The following is a 24286-nucleotide window of genomic DNA, read 5'->3' on the forward strand; positions in this document are numbered from 1 at the left end:
GGCGGTTAATCCTCGTCTTACTCACTCGTTGATCTTGGGTACTGATTGGCTGGGATTTAAAGAATTAATGGAATATTTAACACGCAGTGGGTCCTGCCCTAGTAGGTCACGGGAAGATCCTGGTGTGACATTGGCTGGAGAAGCTGTCACAGAGCCGTCTGCGTCAACACTGCGTCGGAGTGAGGAGCACTCCGCTCCTCCTTCCTCTCTCGGGGATTCCCTTGGGGATTTCCCGTTAGAGCAGTCGCGAGACGAGACTCTGCGGCATGCGTTTGACCAAGTGAGAATAATCGATGGTCAAACTCTTCAGCCGAGCGCGGCATCAACCTTCCCCTATTTTGCTATTATGAAAGATAGATTGTACCGAGTGACGCAGGACACTCAAATCAAGGAACGAGTAACCCAGTTGTTAATCCCAAAGAGCCGTAGGGAACTCGTATTCCATGCGGCTCACTTTAATCCCATGGCTGGACACTTGGGGCAAGACAAAACACTAGCCCGAATAATGGCCCAGTTCTATTGGCCTGGGATTCGCGGGGATGTCCGTCGGTGGTGTGCGGCATGCCGTGAATGCCAATTAGTAAATCCCGCGGCCACTCCAAAAGCGCCGTTGCGCCCTCTTCCTCTAATCGAGACCCCGTTTGAGCAAATTGGGATGGATCTCGTCGGGCCATTAGATCGGACAGCACGGGGATATCGCTTTATTTTAGTTCTGGTGGACTATGCAACGCGATATCCGGAGGCAGTGCCTCTCCGCAATATCTCAGCACGCAGTATTGCGGAAGCACTCTTCCGCGTTATCTCCCGGGTCGGGATTCCGAAAGAAATCCTGACAGACCAAGGCACCTTGTTTATGTCACGCACACTGCGCGAGCTGTATGGGTTACTGGGGATTAAGTCCATCCGCACCAGTGTATATCACCCACAAACGAATGGATTAGTAGAGCGATTCAACCAGACACTCAAAAACATAATCTGGAAATTCGTTAGTGAAGATGCGCGTAATTGGGATAAGTGGCTCAAACCCCTGTTGTTCACAGTACGAGAGGTCCCGCAAGCCTCCACAGGGTTTTCTCCCTTCGAATTATTATATGGGCATAAGCCGTGTGGCATTCTGGATGTGCTGCAGGAAAATTGGGAGGAAGGACCTTCACCGAGTAAAAATGAAATCCAGTACGTTCTTGACCTGCGCGCAAAACTCCACACTCTCACGCAATTAACACAGGAGAATTTACGGCAGGCACAAGAACGTCAAAGCCGGCTGTATGACAGGGGCACGTGCCTTAGAGAATTCACGCCGGGAGAAAAAGTACTCGTATTATTGCCCACGTCGAGTTCTAAATTAGTTGCCAAGTGGCAAGGGCCCTTCGAGGTCACATGGCGAGTCGGAGACGTCGACTATGAGGTAAAGCAAACGGATAGGGGCAGGGCACTGCAAGTATACCACCTCAACCTTTTAAAACGCTGGAATGAGGGGGTCCCCGTGGCGTTGGCGTCAGTCATCCCAGAGAAGGCGGAGCTGGGGCCGGAGGTAAAAAAGATAACATCGCGGACCACTCCAGTCCCTTGTGGAGACCACCTCTCGCCGACCCAACTCACAGAGGTAGCCAGGTTGCAGAAGGAATTTTCCGACGTGTTCTCGCCCCTTCTGGGTCGTACCCACCTCATAGAACACCACATTGAAACGCCCCCGGGGGTGGTAGTGCGTAGCCGCCCTTACCGCTTGCCCAAACACAAGAAAAAGGTGGTTTGGGATGAACTCAAGGCCATGCTCGAAATGGGCATAATCGAGGAGTCCCACAGTGACTGGAGCAGCCCAGTGGTCCTGGTTCCCAAGACTGATGGGTCGGTCCGGTTCTGTGTGGACTATAGAAAGGTCAACGCAGTGTCTAAATTTGACGCGTACCCAATGCCTCGCATTGATGAGTTGCTTGATCGGTTAGGCGCTGCTCGCTTTTATTCGACACTGGATCTAACCAAGGGATATTGGCAGATCCCCTTGACTCCTCTATCCCGAGAGAAAACGGCCTTTTCCACACCGTTTGGTTTACACCAATTCGTCACGCTCCCCTTTGGGTTATTTGGGGCGCCCGCTACATTCCAGCGGCTTATGGACAGGGTCCTCCACCCTCATGCTGCCTACGCGGCCGCCTATCTAGACGACATAATAATCTATAGTCATGATTGGCCGCGACACTTGGAACACTTGAGGGCTGTTCTAAAGTCGCTGAGGCGAGCGGGCCTCGCAGCTAACCCGAAAAAGTGTGCGATTGGGCGGGTGGAAGTACGGTATCTGGGGTTCCACTTGGGTCATGGGCAGGTGCGTCCCCAAATTAACAAGACTGCAGCGATTGTGGCCTGCCCGAGGCCCAAGACCAAAAAGGAGGTGAGGCGGTTCTTGGGGCTGGCTGGCTATTATCGTAGGTTTATACCTAACTATTCGGACGTCACCAGCCCGCTAACCGACCTCACTAAAAAGGGGGCTCAAGATCCGGTCCAGTGGACGGAGCAGTGCCAACAGGCCTTCTCGGAGGTAAAAGCTGCACTGTGTGGGGGGCCACTTTTACACTCCCCTGACTTCTCTCTCCCCTTTATTTTACAGACTGATGCATCGGACAGGGGGCAGGGGGCCATTTTGTCCCAGGAGGTGGAGGGTGAGGAGCGCCCGGTGCTGTACATCAGCCGGAAGCTGTCGATGTGCGAGAGCAAGTACAGCACAATTGAAAAGGAGTGTCTCGCCATCAAGTGGGCGGTCCTCGCCCTCCGATACTACCTGCTGGGGCGCCCTTTCACTCTCTGTTCGGACCACACGCCCCTCCAGTGGCTCCACCGCATGAAGGATGCCAATGCGTGGATCACCCGTTGGTATCTCGCGCTCCAGCCATTTAAGTTCGAGGTGATCCACAGGCCGGGGGCACAGATGGTGGTGGCGGACTTCCTGTCCCGTCAGGGGAGGGAGTCAGCTTCAGGCCAGACGGCTCCCCGGCCTGAGTCGGGCGGTGGGGGTATGTGGCAGCGGGGGCGTGGCCAAAAAGCAGTCTGTGAATGGAGGGCGGGGTCGGGGAAGGTAAGTGGCTAGGTCATTACACCTGATGTTGATTTGTGTGTGTGTGTGTGTGTGTGTGTGTGTGTTGCGGGGATGGAGTATAAAGGGAGGGGGAGAGGAGAGAAGAGGCTCGCTCCCCAACCAGACGACTGATGGGTGTGTGCGTGTCTGTGTGACTGGGAGTTTGTTAAAAAAGCTGAAAAGCTGCAAATAAAGAGTTTTGTGAAACTCAGTTCTGGCCTGCCGTACTTCTGTGCTCCACCCACCCGCTCAACATACTACAGTTTTGTTTTTATTTATTTAATTCTTGTTGCAATAGTTTCCAACCCCATTGCCCCAGTTACGTCTTATTATGGCGCTGGACCTGAACTCGACCCGGCAGCCAAGCACCAGATCCTTTGAAGTTATGCAGAGAACAGTTCTAGATTTCATCCAAGGAGCAAAACAAGTCTAAAAACGCATGACCAGCTGTTTTTCAAACCACTTGTGAACTGAAAAGATGTATGCAGGATCTATTGATGTTGTTCAGGATTAAATAGGTCTGTTACAAAATCAGTCTAAATGAACTGTAACTGTTAAATGAAACTGTTTATGGCTTGTGGAAATGTTTAAAAAGTGCAAGTACCCCTCACTGCAGTACAAAAAGCTCTGATCCAGCTCCTCCAACCTTGGCAGGATTGGGCGGAGTCAAGTAAAAGGGTAGAGTCCAACCTAGGCGGAGTCAAGCAGAGGTGTAGTGTGTTTCAGGCCGGATAAGTGTGCATTTAACGTGTTTGTTTGATGTCGTACAGCAGTGTGTGGGTAAGGGCCCAGCGTTCAGCTTATAGGAGGAGTTGGATCAGATCCAGGGCTTTTGGATCTGCACTAAGGATTGTCTCAAAAATCAGGCTCTATTTGGTCCAAGCATCTAATTTTGTGATTAAAAGACCTCAGCATAAATTAATATGGATGTGAGCTTCAAAGAGCTGCCACTTTTCACTTTTCAGAAATCTCACTGTGATTAATGAAGCCTTCAGTGTCACGTGACCATTCAGAATGAACCACTCCTACAGGCATGGTGAGGCTGGATGACACACTGCTGACACAATTTACCACAAACACTGTGCTCCCTTCACCATTTAGTACATTATCTGTTCATCAATATCTCCAGATGGAGGAAAACAACCCGACAAGTCTGAGCCGAGAAAAGGTTAACAGATCAGAGTTGATTAAAGCTGCACTGGTGTTCACGTCCAGACCAATCCAATCAGGCTGTGGGGTTTAGTCGAGCGTACCAAACACATGTCCAGACCTATAGTCCAAAACTCCTGGTGCAACCAGCTTGAACTTCACTTTTAATAAACTGAGAAACACCATCAGGACCAGTGTCACTCAAACAAGTCACCTGTGTCCTAATCTCCATCCCCTTAAAGACTCGAGGTGTCAAAGAAACTCACACTGTTTATCGAGTCCACTTCCTTTGATAAATGTACTGAAATAAAAACAGCATAGCTGGTTCTCAATAACTGAAATCCCTTTGCAGATTATAGGGAATAGGGACTAGGACACAGGACACAGGGTTCGGCTGCTCCCTACACCCTACATGCCCTACACCCCTCACCTTGTGGTTGTCTGGACGGATGATAAACCTGCAGATCAAACGGCTGTGTGTTGGTTCTCTGCACCACTGTGACATTGTTTCCTGTCCACTTGTTGGCTTTGGCGAGTGTGTTTGTGCGCCAGTCTGTCCAGTAAACTTCCCCTCCGTACATAGTGACAGCGAACGGGTGCGACAGGTATTCGTGTCCGCGGAGAACCTCAATCAAGCCAGAACCATCATACTTGGCTGAGTAAATTGCATCAGATCTGGGAACAAACAGAACAAACAAGGGTACACAAAACAATGATTTGAAGTTGCTGATCCCATAGTTGCAAAAGGGTGCACTTGTTGTGCTAGTTCACATTGACATTACCATAGCAACAGTAATCTAAACAACTAAAATGACTTAGTATGTTAATTCCAGAGTTTAAGCATTAAACAATGATGTATAATGACATCCATCTGATCTATCACTTTGCTGATCATTTCATCTGATTCTAACTTTTCAACATTGGGTATATTCACCGGTATTCCGACAAATCGCTTTCTGGTTGTTCATCACCAAAATCCTTCAATCTCTTTATTGTCCATTAGGTGGAATGCTTCAGAATAATAATTTTTGGAATATTGCTGGAAAAAATCTAAGAGAGTGAAGTTCTTTGCTGGTGGTCAGACAGCCCTTACCTGGCATCTATCCAGAGGATTCGTCTCTCGAGGTAATCGACCGTAAGGCCGTTCGGCCAGCCTCCATTTCCTGTCTCTTTGTGGATTGTGCGCCGGCCAAACCCACTCATAGAGGCAGCCTCGATCCTCGGCATGCTCGCATCCCAATCCGTCCAGAACAGGATTCTGTGAAAAGTTTATTTGTAGGAAAACAGTCAGTACAAAAGAAAGTAAGAGGTCATTGCTGGGAAGGAACTGAAACTGAACTACTGATGTATTTTCTGGTATTAACCAGAGGGTGAATATTTAATTGAGGGAAGAGTGCTTCTGATTGACCGTAGTTATTCCAAAAAGACCTAATAAGAAATCTGAAAGAAAAATAGAGTACATTTTTAATCGGACAACCATGCAATAAATTTAAAGGAACTTTAAAGGGTGAAACTGAATGAGTGTGGGACAAATTGGAACAGGAGGTAAGGAAATCAGAATTAATGCAGGTTGAACTGAAATGAGTGCAGTACCCCTCTCTGGGGTCGAGGGCGATGGCCCGTGGGTGTTCGACGTCTCCGGCAAGCAGCGTGGTGCGCATGGTGCCATCCAGTTTCGCGACCTCGATTTGATCCAAGTTACTTTCCACCCAGTAAATATTTCCAGCTATCCAATCCACAGCTAATCCCTCAGGTGTCGCCAAACCATACTGAATCACGACATCAAAACTCGTCAGAGCCGCTGAGAAACAGACACAGAGAAAATATTTCAAATAAAAATCTAAATTTTTCCAAACCTGAAAATTTCCACTACTCATTCTGGATTTTTTTTTAAATTATGCATCGATATAACTCTATTTGTGATGATCTTCCTGAAAATCTGATTTTTATCGAAAAAAGTATTAATTGTAAATTAATTTCTAGATTTTCTTCTACAAGTTTAAAAATATCGGACTCTGAACCTCACCTCCATTCTCAGACAGTTTCCCGCGGTAGATTTTGTCCTCCACCACATCGGTCCAGTAGAGGGCACTCTCATTTAGATGGAAGTCGAGAGCGATGGTGTTGCGAAGTCCTGGCACGAGGACGCTGAACTCCCCTCTGTGCAGATCGATGCGTCGAATCTCATGACGGTTTGAGAAGATGATGAACGGCTTAAACGGGTCTGAGACAAAGAAAGAAGGATAAACGATGGAATGCAAACAAAACAAACAGATCAGTGGATAAGGGTTTTTTTAGGGTTTTTAAAAGTATATATTTTTATTCTTAATGTTTTATATTTTACAGTTTTAATATTTTGCTTTTATTTGAATGTTTTTCTGGTATGAATTTCCTTTTATTTTATTCCTCTGTTGGTTCTGTCATGATGTAAAGCGTTTTGTGTTGCGTGGCTTGAAAATGTTGAAACAAAAGCAGGTAAGCTCAGAGATAAGAACAGGGAGGAGACTGAAAAAGACTAAAATGAAGAAAAATGGTTTGAAAATCTCTTTCAAAGGATTTTTAAATATACACAAATGTATTTTTTATTCAACTGTAAAATGTATTAATTTATTCAGTATTTTGTTTCTAACACTCAATACTGCTTTACAAATAAATACAATTAATTTAAAAAATAGAAAGCAATAACCAACTTATTGTACAGATCTTTCTCGTAATTTTTTTCCTCAAATTTTCTCATCATTCTGTTTTTTTTTTAAAGAGTTAGAGATTTATAAACTGTGATAAAATGGGAAAATTATCCTCCAGCACTTCTGTTTATTTCTATAACAGGCTAATGACACAAATTTATTTTATTTTACTAGTTTGATTTTTTTTCTTAAAGTTTCTACAATAGGGTGGCACGGTGGTGTAGTGGTTAGCGCTGTCGCCTCACAGCAAGAAGGTCCTGGGTTCGAGTCCCGTGGCCGGCGAGGGCCTTTCTGTGTGGAGTTTGCATGTTCTCCCCGTGTCCGCGTGGGTTTCCTCCGGGTGCTCCGGTTTCCCCCACAGTCCAAAGACATGCAGGTTAGGTTAACTGGTGACTCTAAATTGAGCGTAGGTGTGAATGTGAGTGTGAATGGTTGTCTGTGTCTATGTGTCAGCCCTGTGATGACCTGGCGACTTGTCCAGGGTGAACCCCGCCTTTCGCCCGTAGTCAGCTGGGATAGGCTCCAGCTTGCCTGCGACCCTGTAGAACAGGATAAAGCGGCTACAGATAATGAGATGATTGAGTTTCTACAATAAATATCTGAGTTTAAATTTTTGTCAATTATTATTTAAAAAATAATGAAATAATGCATTTTTTTGGCCTTATGATCATAAAGTCACAGCTCCACCTCAGCAGGTTCTCCCTGTTCTTCACTCCACATCCCAACACACGAGAAACACAAACTTCATGCAGCGTTTAAAGCTCCATTACTGAAATTCACAACTTCTTTCTCATATGAACTTAGAGCTTTTCATTTCATCCAAACAGCTTCTCCAAACTCGCTTTTCTGTCTCGATTTTCCAGAAACTCCTTCATCCGACTGAAGTTCCATGTCCATAGCAACCACAGCATTTCCTGCCAAAATAAATGTTTCCCTTTTCTTCTTCGTGCTTATTTTTCACTTTTCCAGCATGTTAATAAAGGGGCCATTCAGTGCAGTGCTGAATGTTTCCCAGTGCCCTCACTCTCACCCCGTTTATTACCCTCGCAGGAAAATCCACCACCGTTATTAAAAAAAATAAATGCCCCTCTGAGAAGCACGCTTTCTGAAGAAGAGGATGATCTCCAACATTCTACTGAATGTGGGATTTATTTTATTTTCTCTTTCTGGCTTTATTCTCTTCTTTTAATCTCCTTAAAGAAAAAAAATGGACACTGGGAAAATATGACTTTTATTTATTTAATTTAAACTTATGAACCTCAGGCTATTTTCAGGGTAATTTCACTACGTTTGCTTTTAAGCTCTTATGGTGGTGATTATAAGGGCTCACTGCATGCTGTATCTTGCTGTGAGATGCAGGATGTTGTGAAGTGATAAAGACTTCATGATTTAATCGAATGAGAATCAGGAGAGTGAAACCGGGTGAATAAATGAGTGAAGGTACATGCAGGTTAGGTTGACTGGTGACTCTAAATTGAGCGTAGGTGTGAATGTGAGTGTGAATGGTTGTCTGTGTCTATGTGTCAGCCCTGTGATGACCTGGCGACTTGTCCAGGGTGAACCCCGCCTTTCGCCCGTAGTCAGCTGGGATAGGATCCAGCTCGCCTGCGACCCTGTAGAAGGATAAAGCAGCTACAGATAATGAGATTTTATATATATATATATCTCATCTCATTATCTGTAGCCGCTTTATCCTGTTCTACAGGGTCGCAGGCGAGCTGGAGCCTATCCCAGCTGACTACGGGCGAAAGGCGGGGTTCACCCTGGACAAGTCGCCAGGTCATCACAGGGCTGACACATAGACACAGACAACCATTCACACTCACATTCACACCTACGCTCAATTTAGAGTCACCAGTTAACCTAACCTGCATGTCTTTGGACTGTGGGGGAAACCGGAGCACCCGGAGGAAACCCACGCGGACACGGGGAGAACATGCAAACTCCACACAGAAGGGCCCTCGCCGGCCCCGGGGCTCGAACCCAGGACCTCCTTGCTGTGAGGCGACAGCGCTAACCACTACACCACCGTGCCGCCCATATATATATATATATATATATATATATATATATATATATATATACACACACACACAGTATCCACAGTCACTGGATATGAGCAATCGTGCGCTCTGATTGCTACTCTACTAATAGGATATCAGCTCATATACCGTGAGTAGAGTAAAACAAAATGGCGAATGGCAGAGTGCATCAAGTCAGATATATCACTTTGGTATCAAGTATTTAAAAGAAACAGAAATAGCTAAATAAAATAATATAGTTTGTTTGTTTTTTCCTCCCAATATCTCCTGCTACACACTCCAGCCCAGTCGGTGGCAGGAATGCACCCAGTTTGCCAACTGCCAAAAAAAGAAGAAAACAAAATGGCCAAGCGTGTTGCTGAACCACCCGAGGACGAAATAAAAACTCTACTCGAAAACAAAACCCCCAAAAAATACAAAAAAAGCAACAAAATATGGAATAAAAGTATTTGATGGAAAGAAGATATCTTTTTTATTTTTCAAGAATTATTATTATCATCACATTTTTCACAAATTGCTCCTGTCATTTCGCCAGTTTGTTTACATTCTAAGCGGAAATGATTTTGTCAAACGTTTTGTATAAAGTTTTTATTTATCGAATTTGCAAAAAATAAAAATAAAAATGTTCTGTTTCTCAAAATCCACTGAATGTGGAGAGAATAAAACAGTTATTCCACTCAATCGAGTTATACATGGATTATAGACGACTCGGTGCTACGCGCCTCGTCACCCATCAGCTCATGTACGACTCGATTTCGTGGAATATAATGACAATTGAAAGGATGGAAAATTTACAGAAAAACAATGAAAATATAAAAGTTAAGCCTCTACATGTTATATGTGTTTTTACTGGTGATGAAAAAGGGAACAGGGAAGAGAAAACACAGAGTAGGGAATACTGAAGAGTAAAGAGAGTAGGGAATACTGAAGAGTAAACAGAGTAGGGAATACTGAAGAGTAAACAGAGTAGGGAATGCTGAAGAGTAAACAGAGTAGGGAATACTGAAGAGTAAACAGAGTAGGGAATACTGAAGAGTAAACAGAGTAGGGAATACTGAAGAGTAAAGAGAGTAGGGAATACGGAAGAGTAAAGAGAGTAGGGAATACTGAAGAGTAAAGAGAGTAGGGAATACTGAAGAGTAAACAGAGTAGGGAATACTGAAGAGTAAACAGAGTAGGGAATGCTGAAGAGTAAACAGAGTAGGGAATACTGAAGAGTAAACAGAGTAGGGAATACTGAAGAGTAAACAGAGTAGGGAATACTGAAGAGTAAAGAGAGTAGGGAATACGGAAGAGTAAAGAGAGTAGGGAATACTGAAGAGTAAAGAGAGTAGGGAATACTGAAGAGTAAACAGAGTAGGGAATACTGAAGAGTAAACAGAGTAGGGAATACTGAAGAGTAAACAGAGTAGGGAATACTGAAGAGTAAACAGAGTAGGGAATACTGAAGAGTAAACAGAGTAGGGAATACTGAAGAGTAAAGAGAGTAGGGAATACTGAAGAGTAAAGAGAGTAGGGAATACTGAAGAGTAAAGAGAGTAGGGAATACTGAAGAGTAAACAGAGTAGGGAATACTGAAGAGTAAACAGAGTAGGGAATACTGAAGAGTAAAGAGAGTAGGGAATATGGGATCCATAATAAAGCCTCCAGAATCTGTGATGCACATTAGTGACTATGGGATGTACCGTAGGGATTAGTCAGTACAGATTAGTGAACAGGGATGAGAGAACACGCCTCTCCATGTGATACATGTTCCGTGTTGTTTACCAGTGCTCCTGCAGCTCTCCATGTCCGGCTCCAGCACCCAGCCGTCGTAACATGAGCACTTGACGGTGAACTTGTCCTGCTCACAGCGCTGGCTGCACTTCAGGTGTTTGGCGCAGAAACCCTGGATCTGGCAGGTTTTATTATTGGCACTGAGCTCCATCCCAAGAGGGCAGGAACACACGATTCCCAATCCCGGAGCCACGGAACAGTTGTGACTGCAGCCACCGTTGTCCAGGGCGCACAGGTCTGATCATACACAGAGTACGACACGGGGTTAAAGGACACAGAATAACTCAATAACATGGAACACCTGGATACAGCTTTATAAACATTATTATAATCAGGGATGAGGACGGGGATGAGGACGGGGATGAGGACAAGGGAGAGAGGATGGAGAAGAGAGTGGAAGGGATTGGGGATGGTGGAGGTTGTGGTTCATCTCGCGCAGGTTAGTCTGGCGTTCGCTCACCACACATTTTCTCATCAGATCCATCGGGACAGTCGTCCTTCCCGTCACACAGCTTCTCAGGCGGGAGGCAGATGTTGGAGTCATTAACACACACGTGGTGAGAGAGTTTACACACCAGCGCCTCACAGTTCTCCTCGTCAGAGTTGTCCTCACAGTCGCTGTCGCCGTCACACACCCATGCCTTACTGATACACTTTGCTGAAGGACAAAAGGTCAAAGGACACAGTTAGCAGTGTCACGTCCCATAAACCCCCAAGACTGCCATTGTTATACGTCACTAATATGGCTTTGAAATCAACAACAACAACAACAACAACGTCATCATCAATGTCAACACTGTGTACACTGCCCAACCAAAAGTCGCACGTTTGTGTTGCGTTGTTCCACCTTTATCTCTGATTACGGCGTGTGTTCACCATGGCATTGTTTCAACAACCTTATACACCATCGCAACATTTATTTCCATCCAGAGTTGCATTAACTCTTCTCCGAGATCTCGTCCTGACTACAGGAGAGTGGAACCTCTCTCTAAAATCTTCTCCAGCATCCCACAGACTCTCAGCGGGGGTTAAGGTCAAGACTCAGTGGGGGTTAATTCCTGCGTAAATGATTCCTCGTGCTCCCTGAAACATTCTTTCACTCTCTGAGCCCTGATTTTATCCCATCAGGGAAGAAAAACCCCACTGATGTCAACCTGGTCATTCAGTACTTTCAGGTCGTCAGCTGACTTCATTTTATTGGCCCGTAACGTTTCTGGGTCTCGACCTGACCACCTGAACCAACCTCAGATCATCACACGGCCTCCAGAGGCTTGGACAGTAGACACTCTGCATGATGGGGCATCTCTTTATGAGCTTTTCTTCTTACTCTGACACGCCCATCACTCAGGAACCGGGTCAGACTGGACTCATCAGACCATGTGACCTTTCTCCTTCACTCCAGAGTCCGATCTAGAGTCTGCTGAACTTTCAAATCAAGGTTTTATTGGATGTATATTAAAACGTTCAGCTCCTGCTCAGAAACTGGAGATGTTAATTATCTGACGTTCTTTTAATTCATAAAGGATTTTAAATAAATAAATAAATAAATGTGTTATTATTGCGCTTGGCGTAAACTGTACTGCAGTTGATGAGACGATGTTCTTCCCAGTCAGACCTTCACTAATGCACATTTATTACCCATGAGCTCAAGTGTAGCATCGAGGGAGATGGTGTGTATAACACACCCCACACCAGATTACCCAGAATTCCTCACCAGAGTCTCTGCAGCCGAATTTAACGGCAGGGTCGCAGATGTTGGTGACGCCTTCGCAGTTTTTCTCGTCGCTCATATCGACACAGTCGGTGTCTCCATCACAGCGCCAGCGCAGAGGAATACAGAGACTGTCCATCCGACACTGAAACTCATCTGTGTGACAGCCGCCGGGGGGACGGGTCGCTGAAACACACACACACACACACACACACACACACACACACACACACACACACACACACACACACAGTGTTACACAGACAGAGAGAGAGAGAGAGAGAGACAGAGAGAGAGACAGAGAGAGAGAGAGAGAGAGAGAGAGAGAGCGAGCACCTTTGATTTAAATATCTTGACATAATAAACTTTATTTTTTTCGTGGTCCAAATCCTGCGCTCTGATTGGCTGGCGAGCGGGTCCGTGTCCTACAGTACGGACCCCGGTTACGGACCCCGGTTACGGACCTCTGGCGACTCGCTCGTTCACAACAACAACAAACATAGTAGCATTTTTTGTCAACATTTATCTTTTTTTAATAAGATTTATTTATAAGATTATCAAAAATCTTATAAATGTTTGCCAGCATTTCTCAGAAGAACAGCATTAATTTTACAGCATGGATAGCGATAACGACAGTGTTCACAGCGAAAGCGAGTTTTACTCCCCTGAGGAAGAAGAAATGAAATAAAACATTTCAGGAGAAAGCTAAAAACCTCTAACTTGCTAACGCTGAGCAAAAACATGGCTGAATCCTGAATGACTCCTATTTGTATAAATAGGGGACGACATAGGCGGCAAAATGTAGTTTTTTTCGTGCCATGGAAGTGCACTTGTATACCGAGGAGGAAGCCATTTGCATTACAGCCGTGAATGAGGATTCAAAATGGCGGCTCGGCTCGGTTTTCCCTTTCGGGCGCTCTCGTTTTCTGTTAGAATTTGGTAAAGAAAAAAATAAATATATTATTTCCCAGCTTAAGGTCGGTCCGTATGGTGAAATACCGTGACCTCGGCCTTGAATACTGACCTCGGCCCAGAGGGCCTCACTCAGTACTCTCAAGACCTCGGTCACGGTATTTCACCATACGGACCTCCCAGCTGGTAAATAACATATATTTATTTCCTCACTTGTTTGAGTTATTTCTGTCTCACGGTCTGCTTTATTTTCTTTTTTCATTATTTTCCCTCCTACCTTCCTTATAATAATAATAATAATAATAATAATAATAATAATAAGTTCAATTTATATAGCGCCTTTCACAAACCCAAGGACGCTTTACACAGGAGTTACCAAAAAAAAAGCCACACTAGGAAGAGTCGTGTGCGGTAAAGAGAAAAGTTTTCAGGTTGGCGTTGAAGGAAGAGAGAGTGGAACAGTCACGAAGCGATTGTGGTAACGAGTTCCAAAGTTTAGGAGCAGCAGCACTGAATGATCTGCCACCCATAGATCCAGTTTAAACCGTGGAACAGTCAGAAGTCCACAGACAGAAGATGTGAGGGAGTGGGAGGGACAGTGCAGATGAATTAGCTCACAGAGATAGGAAGGGGCGAAACCATGAAGAGCTTTATAGGTTAACAGCAAGATTTTGTATTTGATCCGAGCGATAACTGGCAACCAGTGCAGTCGCTGTAAAACAGGAGTGATGTGAGCAGTGCGCTTGGGGAGTGTGAGGACTCGAGCTGCTGAGTTTTGGATGGACTGCAGGCGATTGAGCAATCTGGCAGGGAGACCATAAAAGAGAGAACTGCAGTAGTCAAGACGAGAAAAGATAAACGCATTGACCAACATTTTGGCATCAGTTTCCAAGAGAAGAGGGCGGAGACGTGCAATATTGCGGAGGTGAAAGAAAGCATTCTTAGTAATGAGTTTAAAATGGGGTTCAAACGTAAGGGTGGAGTCAAAGAGAACTCCAAGGTTTTTGATAACTTGGGAAGGACTAATAGACACACCATCAACATCAATAGTAAAACTGGAGAAGTTCAGAACCTGTCTTTTGGTACCTACTAATAGAACCTCCGTTTTGTCAGCATTAAGTTTAAGGCAGTTCTTATGCAGCCATTGCTTAAGGTCAGTTCCTTAGCACAGAGGCTATGGAAGGGGTGATAGTGATGTAGATTTGAATGTCATCAGCATAACAATGAAAGTTAAGGCCATGGTTACGAATAATCTGGCCTATAGGAGAAACATATAAAAAGAAGGGGACCAAGGACAGAACCCTGAGGCACACCTTGAGCAACAGTAGCAGTGGATGATTTATGAACACCAATAGAGATGAACTGTTGCCTGTTTGCTAGATATGACTGAAACCATGCTAAAGCTAAGCCAGTAATAGCAAAAGAAGACAGTGTGGAAATGAGTCTCTCATGACGTACAGTGTCAAAGGCAGCTGTGAGCTGTGATTATTATTATTACCGTTATTGCTGCAGTTGGCGTGGGTCTCGTCGCTGAAGTCGTTGCAGTCGTTGTCTCCGTCGCAGGTCCAGTAATCGGGGATGCAGCGTCCACTGTTGCATTTAAACTGCGTGCTGGAGCAGGAGTGCGTGCAGCCCGCTTCATCACTGTTATCACCGCAATCGTTATCTACAACACAACGCAATTACACAACAACGCTACACAACCACCATGGGATACACAACCATCTACTCCATTACACTGACATACAGGAAGTGAAAGAATAAAATGCACGAGTCTTTATTCATCAAAGCTGGTTGTGGAATGGAGCTAATTTAAATGGCATGTAAATGATATGCAAATGAGGGTGAACTGGGGGCGGATTCTGTGATACAACATGCACATACAGATGTAAATAATATGCAAATGAAAGAAAACAGTATTCTGATGTCATGTGACAGTTTGACAGCCTCAGTTTTAATGAATAAAGGACAATTTATTAAATTAGTTAAAATTTAGTGTTTTAAAATATGAAATTTGTTCTCTCAGACTTTCTCTCACACACACACAGACACGCACGCAACATGCAGATAATTAAATAACATCAAACACACAAACAACACAATAGATAATCACAGAAACTGCATAGATCGGACCATGCACCATGATGAAAAAATATATTTCAATAAAAACCTAAAAAGCAGGAAAATTATCGCTCTGTGCAGCTGAGTTTAGCGTTTTACAACAAACACTGAACATAGCGCTTTATTTTACTGCATTTTTTTCACTGTGTAGGAAAAACTTACATATTAACATGATTAATATGTAAATATTTCATTTCCTACTACGAATAAACCAATAAAATTTGCTGAGATTCACAATTGATCATATCTAATAATTCTATTTTTTAAAAAATAATAATTTCTTTTTCCCTTGCTGTGATGGTGCATGTTGATCTATGCACTAACCGGTCAGGTTGGGACAATTGAACTCATCAGATCCGTCCCCACAATCCTTTTCTGCAACAGCGAGCCAATTGGAGACAAGGGGGGGCGGGGCCAATGGCACAGAGAACAGGAAATGATGTAAACACACACAGATGAATAAATGAGGTAATGAACATAACAAACATACAAAGACAAAGACACAACAATACACACTAATACACTACAACACACACACACACACACACACACACACACACACACGAGAGTGAACGCGTCTCACCGCTGTCGCAGCGCCAGTTCATGTTGATGCAGCGTCCGTTATTACACGTGAACTGAGTTGGAGGGAAACACGTGGGATACGCTGGAAAATACACAACCACGGGATCATGGAGTCAGGAACAACATCACACGGGATAAATCAGTCAGGAATAACACACACTCCTTACAGAACCGCGTGGTGTTCAGTGTGTTATTCCACTTACAGCGAACACAAGGTTTAATTTTATTCATGAATGTATTAATGCTTGATTGATGAATGCACTTTTTCCCCCATGTGATGCAGAAGGTGTGTAGAACAGCTGGTCATGATGCAGTTAACCATAAAGGAACTCGGAAAAACACGACATCCGACAGGGAAAAGTGCAATGGAACAGAATTCCAAATCAGGAAAGTGTTTACTCTGAAAACTCACCAGATTTCACGACACCATGGCGGCTCACAGTCACTGGAAACCCTCAGCGAAACTGGGTTTAAAGTGATGTGTGGTGTTTATGTCGTGAGATGAAACTTTAACTGAAGTTAATCATTTGGATTTAACGCCATTCCGCTGGATTTATTAACCTGACCACACTGCTGTGATGGAGGGATTTTATCAACAAAGATGTCGTTTCTAATCAATAATCTCTTCAGTAGTTCATGTCACACTTCTCCGAGTGTTTATTAGATCCAGAGATTTATTTTGGGCATCCATGTTTATCCCAGTCGAGGCATCGGATGTGCTTAGATCCAGGGATGAGAGTGGGTGGTCACCAAAAAAGCAGAAAACAAGATGGCGCCCGAAGCCGGGGGTCTGGGAGGGATATGCCCCCAGGAAAATTTTGAAAAATAAGGCCTTACAAACCACTTTTCCTCCAATCTGAGCTGTAGGAGATAAAAAATCTGTTGTCTTTTTTATATATTTACATGAAAATATGTTTCAAATCAATAGGAGTATTGTTTGAATTCAAAATAAAATCACATTCTACATTCAAGGGTATGGTTATAATTCATGATCAACAAAAATGACAAACTAAATTCACATTAAACGTAAGTTTTATTAATTATCAAAATGTTCATATATTAAATAAAATGTCTTAGGGAGAAAAGGTCAGTCACCCTGTGTCCTCATTAGTTGCATATGATTTCAAAGTCTTTTGAAATATTTAAGTTTTCAAAACTGTCAGCATTAATTCAGATTTACTGACCATCATATACATGCTCACTGTATTAAATCAAACGAATGCTAAGTTTATGGGATAATGTCTATGTACACTTTATACAACTATTTATAGTTCACAGTCACTTCTCATTTTCATTTAATCATTTCGACGACTTCTTCAGCTTTTTGGCCAAAGACAAGAGCTTGCCAGTCCTCTCTCTGTTTTTTATACCAGCAATGATTTCCTTCGCTTCGTCTCGCTTGTCAATTGTCTTCGGCATTTTGAGTAAAAAAGCCGATACGAAAGAGAAACATATTTCTGAAGCGCAGCGACGATGAACATGTGCAAGTTTTGATAAAATAGAACAGATGCGGGTACTTTTGTAAGAACTGTTATGATTGGCTTTTGTTCTCTCCCACACTCTTGTAAGAACTGTTATGATTGGCTATCATGCTCTCGCCAGCCATGTTTTGGCCAATTACATTGTAGATAACACGTATTCTACCGCGAGACTTAGCGAGACTAAAGATGGCGAAAATGTAAACATGTAACATCGTCGTACACTTGAGTATCACGAAGGAACATACCCCAACCCCCCCAATGAAAAAACATCCCAACGGATTTGGCATAATATCGATTTTTGCTCAGAAAAAGCAGAAATCCGCCGAAAAGCGGAAAACTCTCATCCCTGTAGATCAGAGCTCGACTTGAAATTTTCTGAATTCCAGCTACAATGGACTCCAGCATGAAATCCTTCTCTCTCTCACTCTCTCTCGCTCTGTGCCTCTCTGTCTGTCTCTCTCTATCTCTGTCTGTCTGTCTCTCTCTCTCTATGTGTCTCTTTCTCTCTCTATGTCTCTCTCTCTGTCTGTCTGACATAATCCTGTAATTAGATCAGCTCAGAGGACACAATTCATTTTATTTTCCTTAATTATCATGAAATTAATGAAATAATTTTTACAAATAATTTCTTAAAACAAGTTAAAATGTTTTCATTTTAAAAGTTTCATGCACTGTAATTTATTATACAGTAAAAGTGTTGGTTTGTGAAATTGTATAACAGCGTTATCACTCAGTAATTACACTGATAATGTAATTTTACATCAAAGTTTTATATCATTTCAGATCATTAGCATTAGTTTATTCATATACATTATTTCATTATTTTTTACTGAGATCACAGAAATTAACTGTAAAAATTTTTGTTTTAAACTTTAGATATAGTCTTTGCGATAGTGTACATTAATTTTATTGTGTATTTAATGTACAAAATAATTTAAAAGTTCATCCATTAACAAATATTTTTGCAATTTCAGGAAAATAACAGTTTAACGATTAATAATGTATTAAAAGTCGAGTTTAGTTTCCAGTTTATATAAAAATGTGTAATTTGTAACCGATATACTGAACAGTTGATCAGTAATATTTTTATTTTAGTTTAAAAAGGAAGTGATGTCTGAGACTTTTACAGAATAGCTGCTGGTTTAGTGAAAGTGAGGCGCGTACCACAGGACGCAGGTTCATCAGAGCGATCGCCGCAGTCATCGTCCAGGTCGCACTTCCATGAGCTGGGAATACAGCGTCCACTCGCACACGAGTACTGATTCGCAGGACACGTCCAACCTGAGGGCGGAGTCAAGAGCAAGAACTATAAATACACACAGAATTATCACAGCTAAAATATTACCATCGCAGAGAAACAGAGACGGACGTGATGTCTGAGGGAAGGAAAGAAAAGTTCTATAAATAAATAAGTAAATAAATAAATAAGTGTTTTATGAGTGAGTAAATATAAACATTTAAAATATTAATCAGAAATAATTTATTAACATTTTTAAATTTGCTCTTGAAATGCAACAATTTTCCAGATAAAAGTTTTTTTTGTTTATTGTTATTGAGATAAACTATTACAGGACTTACTGACACATAAGTGTGAATAAAAGTGTCTGAAAAGGTTTAATTCAGCTTGTCGTTATTAATGACCTGAATTCATGTTCAACCTGTCGATCTGTAGTAAAACGTTATGAGAAAAACGTGTGAATAAAATCACAAAAACGCAAAACCTCCAGCAGGCTGTATTTTTTAAACCGTGTGTCACGGCTTGTTATCTTTTCAGCTTAGAAACGGTTAAAAGATTCGTGAACTTATACGGTACTGTATTGGATTAATAAAGTAATATATTTATCTTGCATAATGTATATTGAGCTCTATAGTGCCCCCTACTGGTGCAGTGCAGTTTCGCGTTTGTCTTATTGACCTCTGAGAGAAACAGCAGCACATTGTGGTGATTCTGAAGAGCAGAAGCAGAATTTTTCTGAAACATCGTGTCGTGCTGTTGGGGGTCAGAATCAGAAAAGTGCTGATAAAGTGTACATTTGTTTTTAGCCCACGCTATCAAATCAGACACTTTTTGTTCAATCCAACAGAAGCTGGTTGTGATCATACGGTAGGTGATTCGGAGGGAAAACTCATCCGAGGAGCTTTGATCTTCTGGTGAAATTCCTTTGCTGATCTGGATGTGTGCTCCGGGTCACCGCCACGCTGAAAGGTCAAATTCCTTTCCATCTCCAGCTCACTCTCCGACACCTGAATATTTTACACTCAATTCCATGAGTATTTGTAGTTATTCATGATTCCCTCCACCTTGATCAAAGCCCCAGTTCTGGTTGAAAAGAAGCAGCTCCAAAGCACAGTGCTTGACGGTTGATGGTTTTATATCATAGTTTTTGTTTAATAATTGGTGTGATGTCAAATGACTTTTACAGACTGAATAAAGATGTAGATGTAGATGCTACCACCACCATGCTTCACCGTGGGCATAGTGTTCTTTTGGTGGGTTTTTTTCGTTTTGGGCCAAGCATATCTTTTGGAATTATAGAATCGTTCTCATCAACACCCAGACATGAAGAATACAAGAGACTGTTATCAAATGCAGAGAGTAATCAGGACTCGTCAGATGTTCCTGTAAGTCCCTCAGCAGCCTCCCTGGTAAGAGTTTGTCTTGTCCTTCAGTCAGTTTTGGAGGGACGTCCTGTTCTTGGTGGTGCTTCATTTTTTCCACTTGTTGTTGATGAACTTTAGTGTTCCATGGTGCACCTAATGTTTTGGAATTTAGTCCTGGGTATGACTTTAAACTGCAACTGCTGGTGAGTCTCAGGTCCAGGAGGACTTGAGCATTGGGGGAAAGTGGAGTTACCCCCTTAATTACCATTGCTCCCAGGTCCGCTCTGACCCGGAGTGGTAGCACCTGCCTGGGTTCCAGCTATGGGTTAAATAGTACATCACCAATAAGGCGCTGGCAGCAGGGCGCTTTTCGGTGCAATATGGCAGATGAACCCAACAGTGTCAATGGCACACCACCAGATGGTACGTGGAAGAGCCACTCAAATGGCCAATGGATGGCATCACTTGGCAAGTCAGTGGCCTCTGTGGGGAAACTTCCATACCCGTCAGGTCTGTGGCACTTTTTTGCACCACTTGGAATCAAGTCTGGAGGTCCAGAGAGACGACATGATGGGGGCTCGATATCGCTTATCTTACCTTACTGTGCAAGGTGCTTCATTAGGAGAGGAGAATAAGTCTGGTGCGCTCTGGTGTGGACCTCGTGGCCCATCTGCGTTTCTGCGCATCCTAATGAAGCAGTCATCATCGCTACTGATGGACAGCTGACAATGTTTTGGAATTGCATTTATTCCCCTCTCCTGATCGATATGTTTCAACAGGTGAGATACTGTATGTGCTTTATAAGCTCCATGAGGATCACGGCTTCAGCAGGCAGAAACCAAGATGATGTCAAGAAAAGGCTGATCTGGATTTGGGGTTAATCCGACTAACTTCATTCAAATCATCATTATCATCATCTCTCTCTCTCTCTCTCTCTGTCTTTTTGCTCTTTTAACACAGAATAATCTAATCAAAATGACATGAGGTGATGAGGGCTGGAAATCAGGAGGAGAACTTGAAGAGAAAATGTGAGGATTCCTGCTGAGATCATCAGCTAAAGGTCAGACGTCCTGCAGAGACGCCTCGGGGGTTTGTCCAGGATGTGTGTGTGTGTGTGTGTGTGTGTGTGTGTGTGTGTGTGTGTGTGTGTGTGTGTGTACCTGAGCATGTAGAGTTGGACTCGTCCTCATCGTTGCCGCAGTCGTTGTCTCCGTCACACAGCCAGCGCATCGGGATACAGCGATTATTCTGACATTTGAAGCGATCAGCAGGACACGTGTGCTGATCTACAGACAGGAAACATTTTCATCAAAAACAAAAACTTTATTCTTTTATTTTCTCTCATTTATTTCCTTTTATTTTATATCCTGCTCTTTAGTACATTTCTAGTTCCTTTGCTTCTTTCTTTGTTTATTTTTCCTCTCTTTTATTCGTCCCTTTTTGATTTCCTTGCTCCGTTTTTTCAGCTCATTAGTTCTGTGCGTGTGCGTGCGTGTGTGCGTGTGTATGTGTGCGTGCGTGCGTGTGTGTGCGTGTGTGTATGCATGTGCATGCGTGTGCGTGTGCGCGCGCGTGTGTGTGCGTGTGTGTATGCATGTGCATGTGTGTGTGTGCGTGCACGTGTGCGTGCGTGTGTGTGTGTGCGTGTGTGTGATTGTCTCACGGCAGAGTTCTGGAGCTTCATCACTGTTGTCCAGACAGTCGTTGTCTCCGTCACACTTCCAACGCTCCTGAATGCAGCGATTATTCTTACAGGCGAATTCTCCAGACTGACACTGAGGAGGAGGGATGTAGGATGGGTTCGCTACACACACACACACACACACACACACACACAAAGTTACATTTCTGGGTATTATCCTTTCCAGAATGCTAAATATCTTGTTTTTAGCATATGTAATTTTTCCTCACAATGTTCAATAACTAGCTCTTAGCAAACGTAGCTTACCCTCAGAATTCATAGCTGTTAGCATGTTTAGTATTTCTCTTGCTAATTCTAGCTAGCTGTTATCTAGTGTACGTTTTCCTCATTTAGCTTTAACTATTTCCGACTATGCTATAGCTATGTGTGGCAGCGGGGGCGTGGTCAAGCACCAGTCTATGACAGGAGGGCGGAGTCAGGGAAGGTAAGTGGCAGAATCACTACACCTGAGAGCAATTAACCTGTGTTTGTGTGTCTTCCCAGTGACCGCGCCCGATTTAAAGAGGGAGAGCAGAGAGCAGAGGAGCTGATCCCCGAACCAGACGCCGGTTGTGTGTGTGTGTGTGTTAGTCACTGGATATTGTTAGACTGAAAAGTGTGGCAATAAAGCCTAGTTGTAAACCTGATCTCTGTCCTGCCGTCTTCTGTGCTCCACCCACTCATATAGAACTGCTACACTATGCTATGCTAAGTAACTGTAACTGTGAACAGTTTTACCTCATAATGCTAATTAGTTAGCTGTTAACAGGTACAATTTCTCAGAATGCTAACTAGCATTTATTTTCCCCTTTAGAAAGAGTCTATATGGCTGTTGGAATGTATTACTGTATTACTGTATTACTGTATTACTTAGAATGCTAACCAGACAGTTATTAGCACGTGCACTTTTTTTGCCTCTCAGAATGCTAACTAGCAATTAGTTTCCCTCTTAAGGTTCAGCAGTTAGAGATTTGTATTTGGAGTAAGTGAGAGTTTGTGGAGTTATAGGATTTATTTATTAATACAGTGCCTTGCAAAAGTATTCATACCCCTTGAACTTTTTCACATTTTTCCACCTTACAACCACGAACTTAAAAGATTTTACTGAGATTTTATGTGATAGACCAACACAGAGTAGCACATAATTGTGAAGTGAAATGAAAATGATAAATGGTCTTCAACATTTTAAACAAATAAAAATCTGAAAAATGTGGTGTGCATTAGTATTCAGCCCCCTGTACTCTGATACCTCCAAATACAATCCAGTGCAATCAATTGCCTTCAGAAGTCGTCTAATTAGTTAATAGAGTCTCACTGTGTGTAATTTACTCTCAGCATAAATACACTTGTTCTGTGAAGGCCTCAGTGGTTTGTTAGAGAACACTGAAGAACAAACAGCATCATGAAGACCAAAGAACTCACCAGACAGGTCAGGGATAAAGTTCTGGAGAAGTTTAAAGCAGGGTTAGGTTATAAAAAAATATCCCAAGCTCTGAACATCTCAAGAAGCACTGTTCAATCCATCATTCAAAAATGGAAAAAGTATGGCACAACTGCAAACCTACCAAGACATGGCCGTCCACCTAAACTGACAGAGTGAGCAAGGAGAGCACTGGTCAGAGAAGCAGCCAAGAGGCCCATGATCACTCTGGAGGAGCTGCAGAAATCCACAGCTCAGGTGGGAGAATCTGTGCACAGGACAACTGTAAGTCGTACACTCCACAAATCTGGCCTTTTCGGAAGAGTGGCAAGAAGAAAGCCATTGTTGAAAGACAGGCATAAGAAGTCCCGTTTGCAGTTTGCCAGAAGCCATGTAGGGGGCACAGCAAACATGTGGAAGAAGGTGCTTTGGTCAGATGAGACCAAAGTTGAACTTTTTGGCCTAAACGCAAAGCCCTATGTGTGGCAGAAAACTAACACTGCTCATCACCCTGCACACACCATCCCCACTGTGAAACATGGTGGTGGCAGCATCATGCTACGGGGATGCTTTTCTTCAGCAGGGACAGGGAAGCTGGTCAGAGTTGATGGGAAGATGGATGGAGCTAAATACAGGGCAATCCTGGAAGAAAACCTGTTGGAGGCTGCAAAAGACTTGAGACTGGGAAGGAGATTCACCTTCCAGCAAGACAATGACCCTAAACATACAGCCAGAGCTACAATGGAATGGTTTAGATCAAAGAATATTCATGTGTTAGAATGTCCCAGTCAAAGTCCAGACCGAAATCCCATTGAGCATCTGTGGCAAGACTTGAAAATTGCTGTTCACAGACGCTCTCCATCCAATCTGGCTGAGCTTGAGCTATTTTGCAAAGAAGAATGGGCAAAAATTTCAGTGTCTAGATGTGCAAAGCTGGTAGAGACATACCACAAAAGACTTGCAGCTGTAATTGCAGCAAAAGGTGGCTCTACAAAGTATTGACGCGGGGGGGCTGAATACTAATGCACATCACATTTTACAGATTTTTATTCGTTT

The 24286-nt window shown here is 43.3% G+C and overlaps 1 protein-coding gene across 1 annotated transcript in view; it reads right to left on the reverse strand.

Moving 5' to 3' along the window:
* Positions 1 to 24286, reverse strand: part of lrp1aa (low density lipoprotein receptor-related protein 1Aa) — a 181188-nt gene that overhangs the window by 73525 nt on the left and 83377 nt on the right. Inside the window, 12 exon segments of the mRNA XM_060910723.1 lie at positions 4647 to 4891; positions 5310 to 5474; positions 5810 to 6017; positions 6243 to 6440; positions 10713 to 10958; positions 11182 to 11379; positions 12436 to 12618; positions 14843 to 15010; positions 16049 to 16129; positions 18693 to 18809; positions 21290 to 21415; positions 21793 to 21933. Coding sequence (XP_060766706.1) covers positions 4647 to 4891; positions 5310 to 5474; positions 5810 to 6017; positions 6243 to 6440; positions 10713 to 10958; positions 11182 to 11379; positions 12436 to 12618; positions 14843 to 15010; positions 16049 to 16129; positions 18693 to 18809; positions 21290 to 21415; positions 21793 to 21933 — 2076 coding nt within the window.

Source organism: Neoarius graeffei, chromosome 26 (assembly GCF_027579695.1).
Source record: "Neoarius graeffei isolate fNeoGra1 chromosome 26, fNeoGra1.pri, whole genome shotgun sequence".
Taxonomy (NCBI): Eukaryota; Metazoa; Chordata; class Actinopteri; order Siluriformes; family Ariidae; genus Neoarius; species Neoarius graeffei.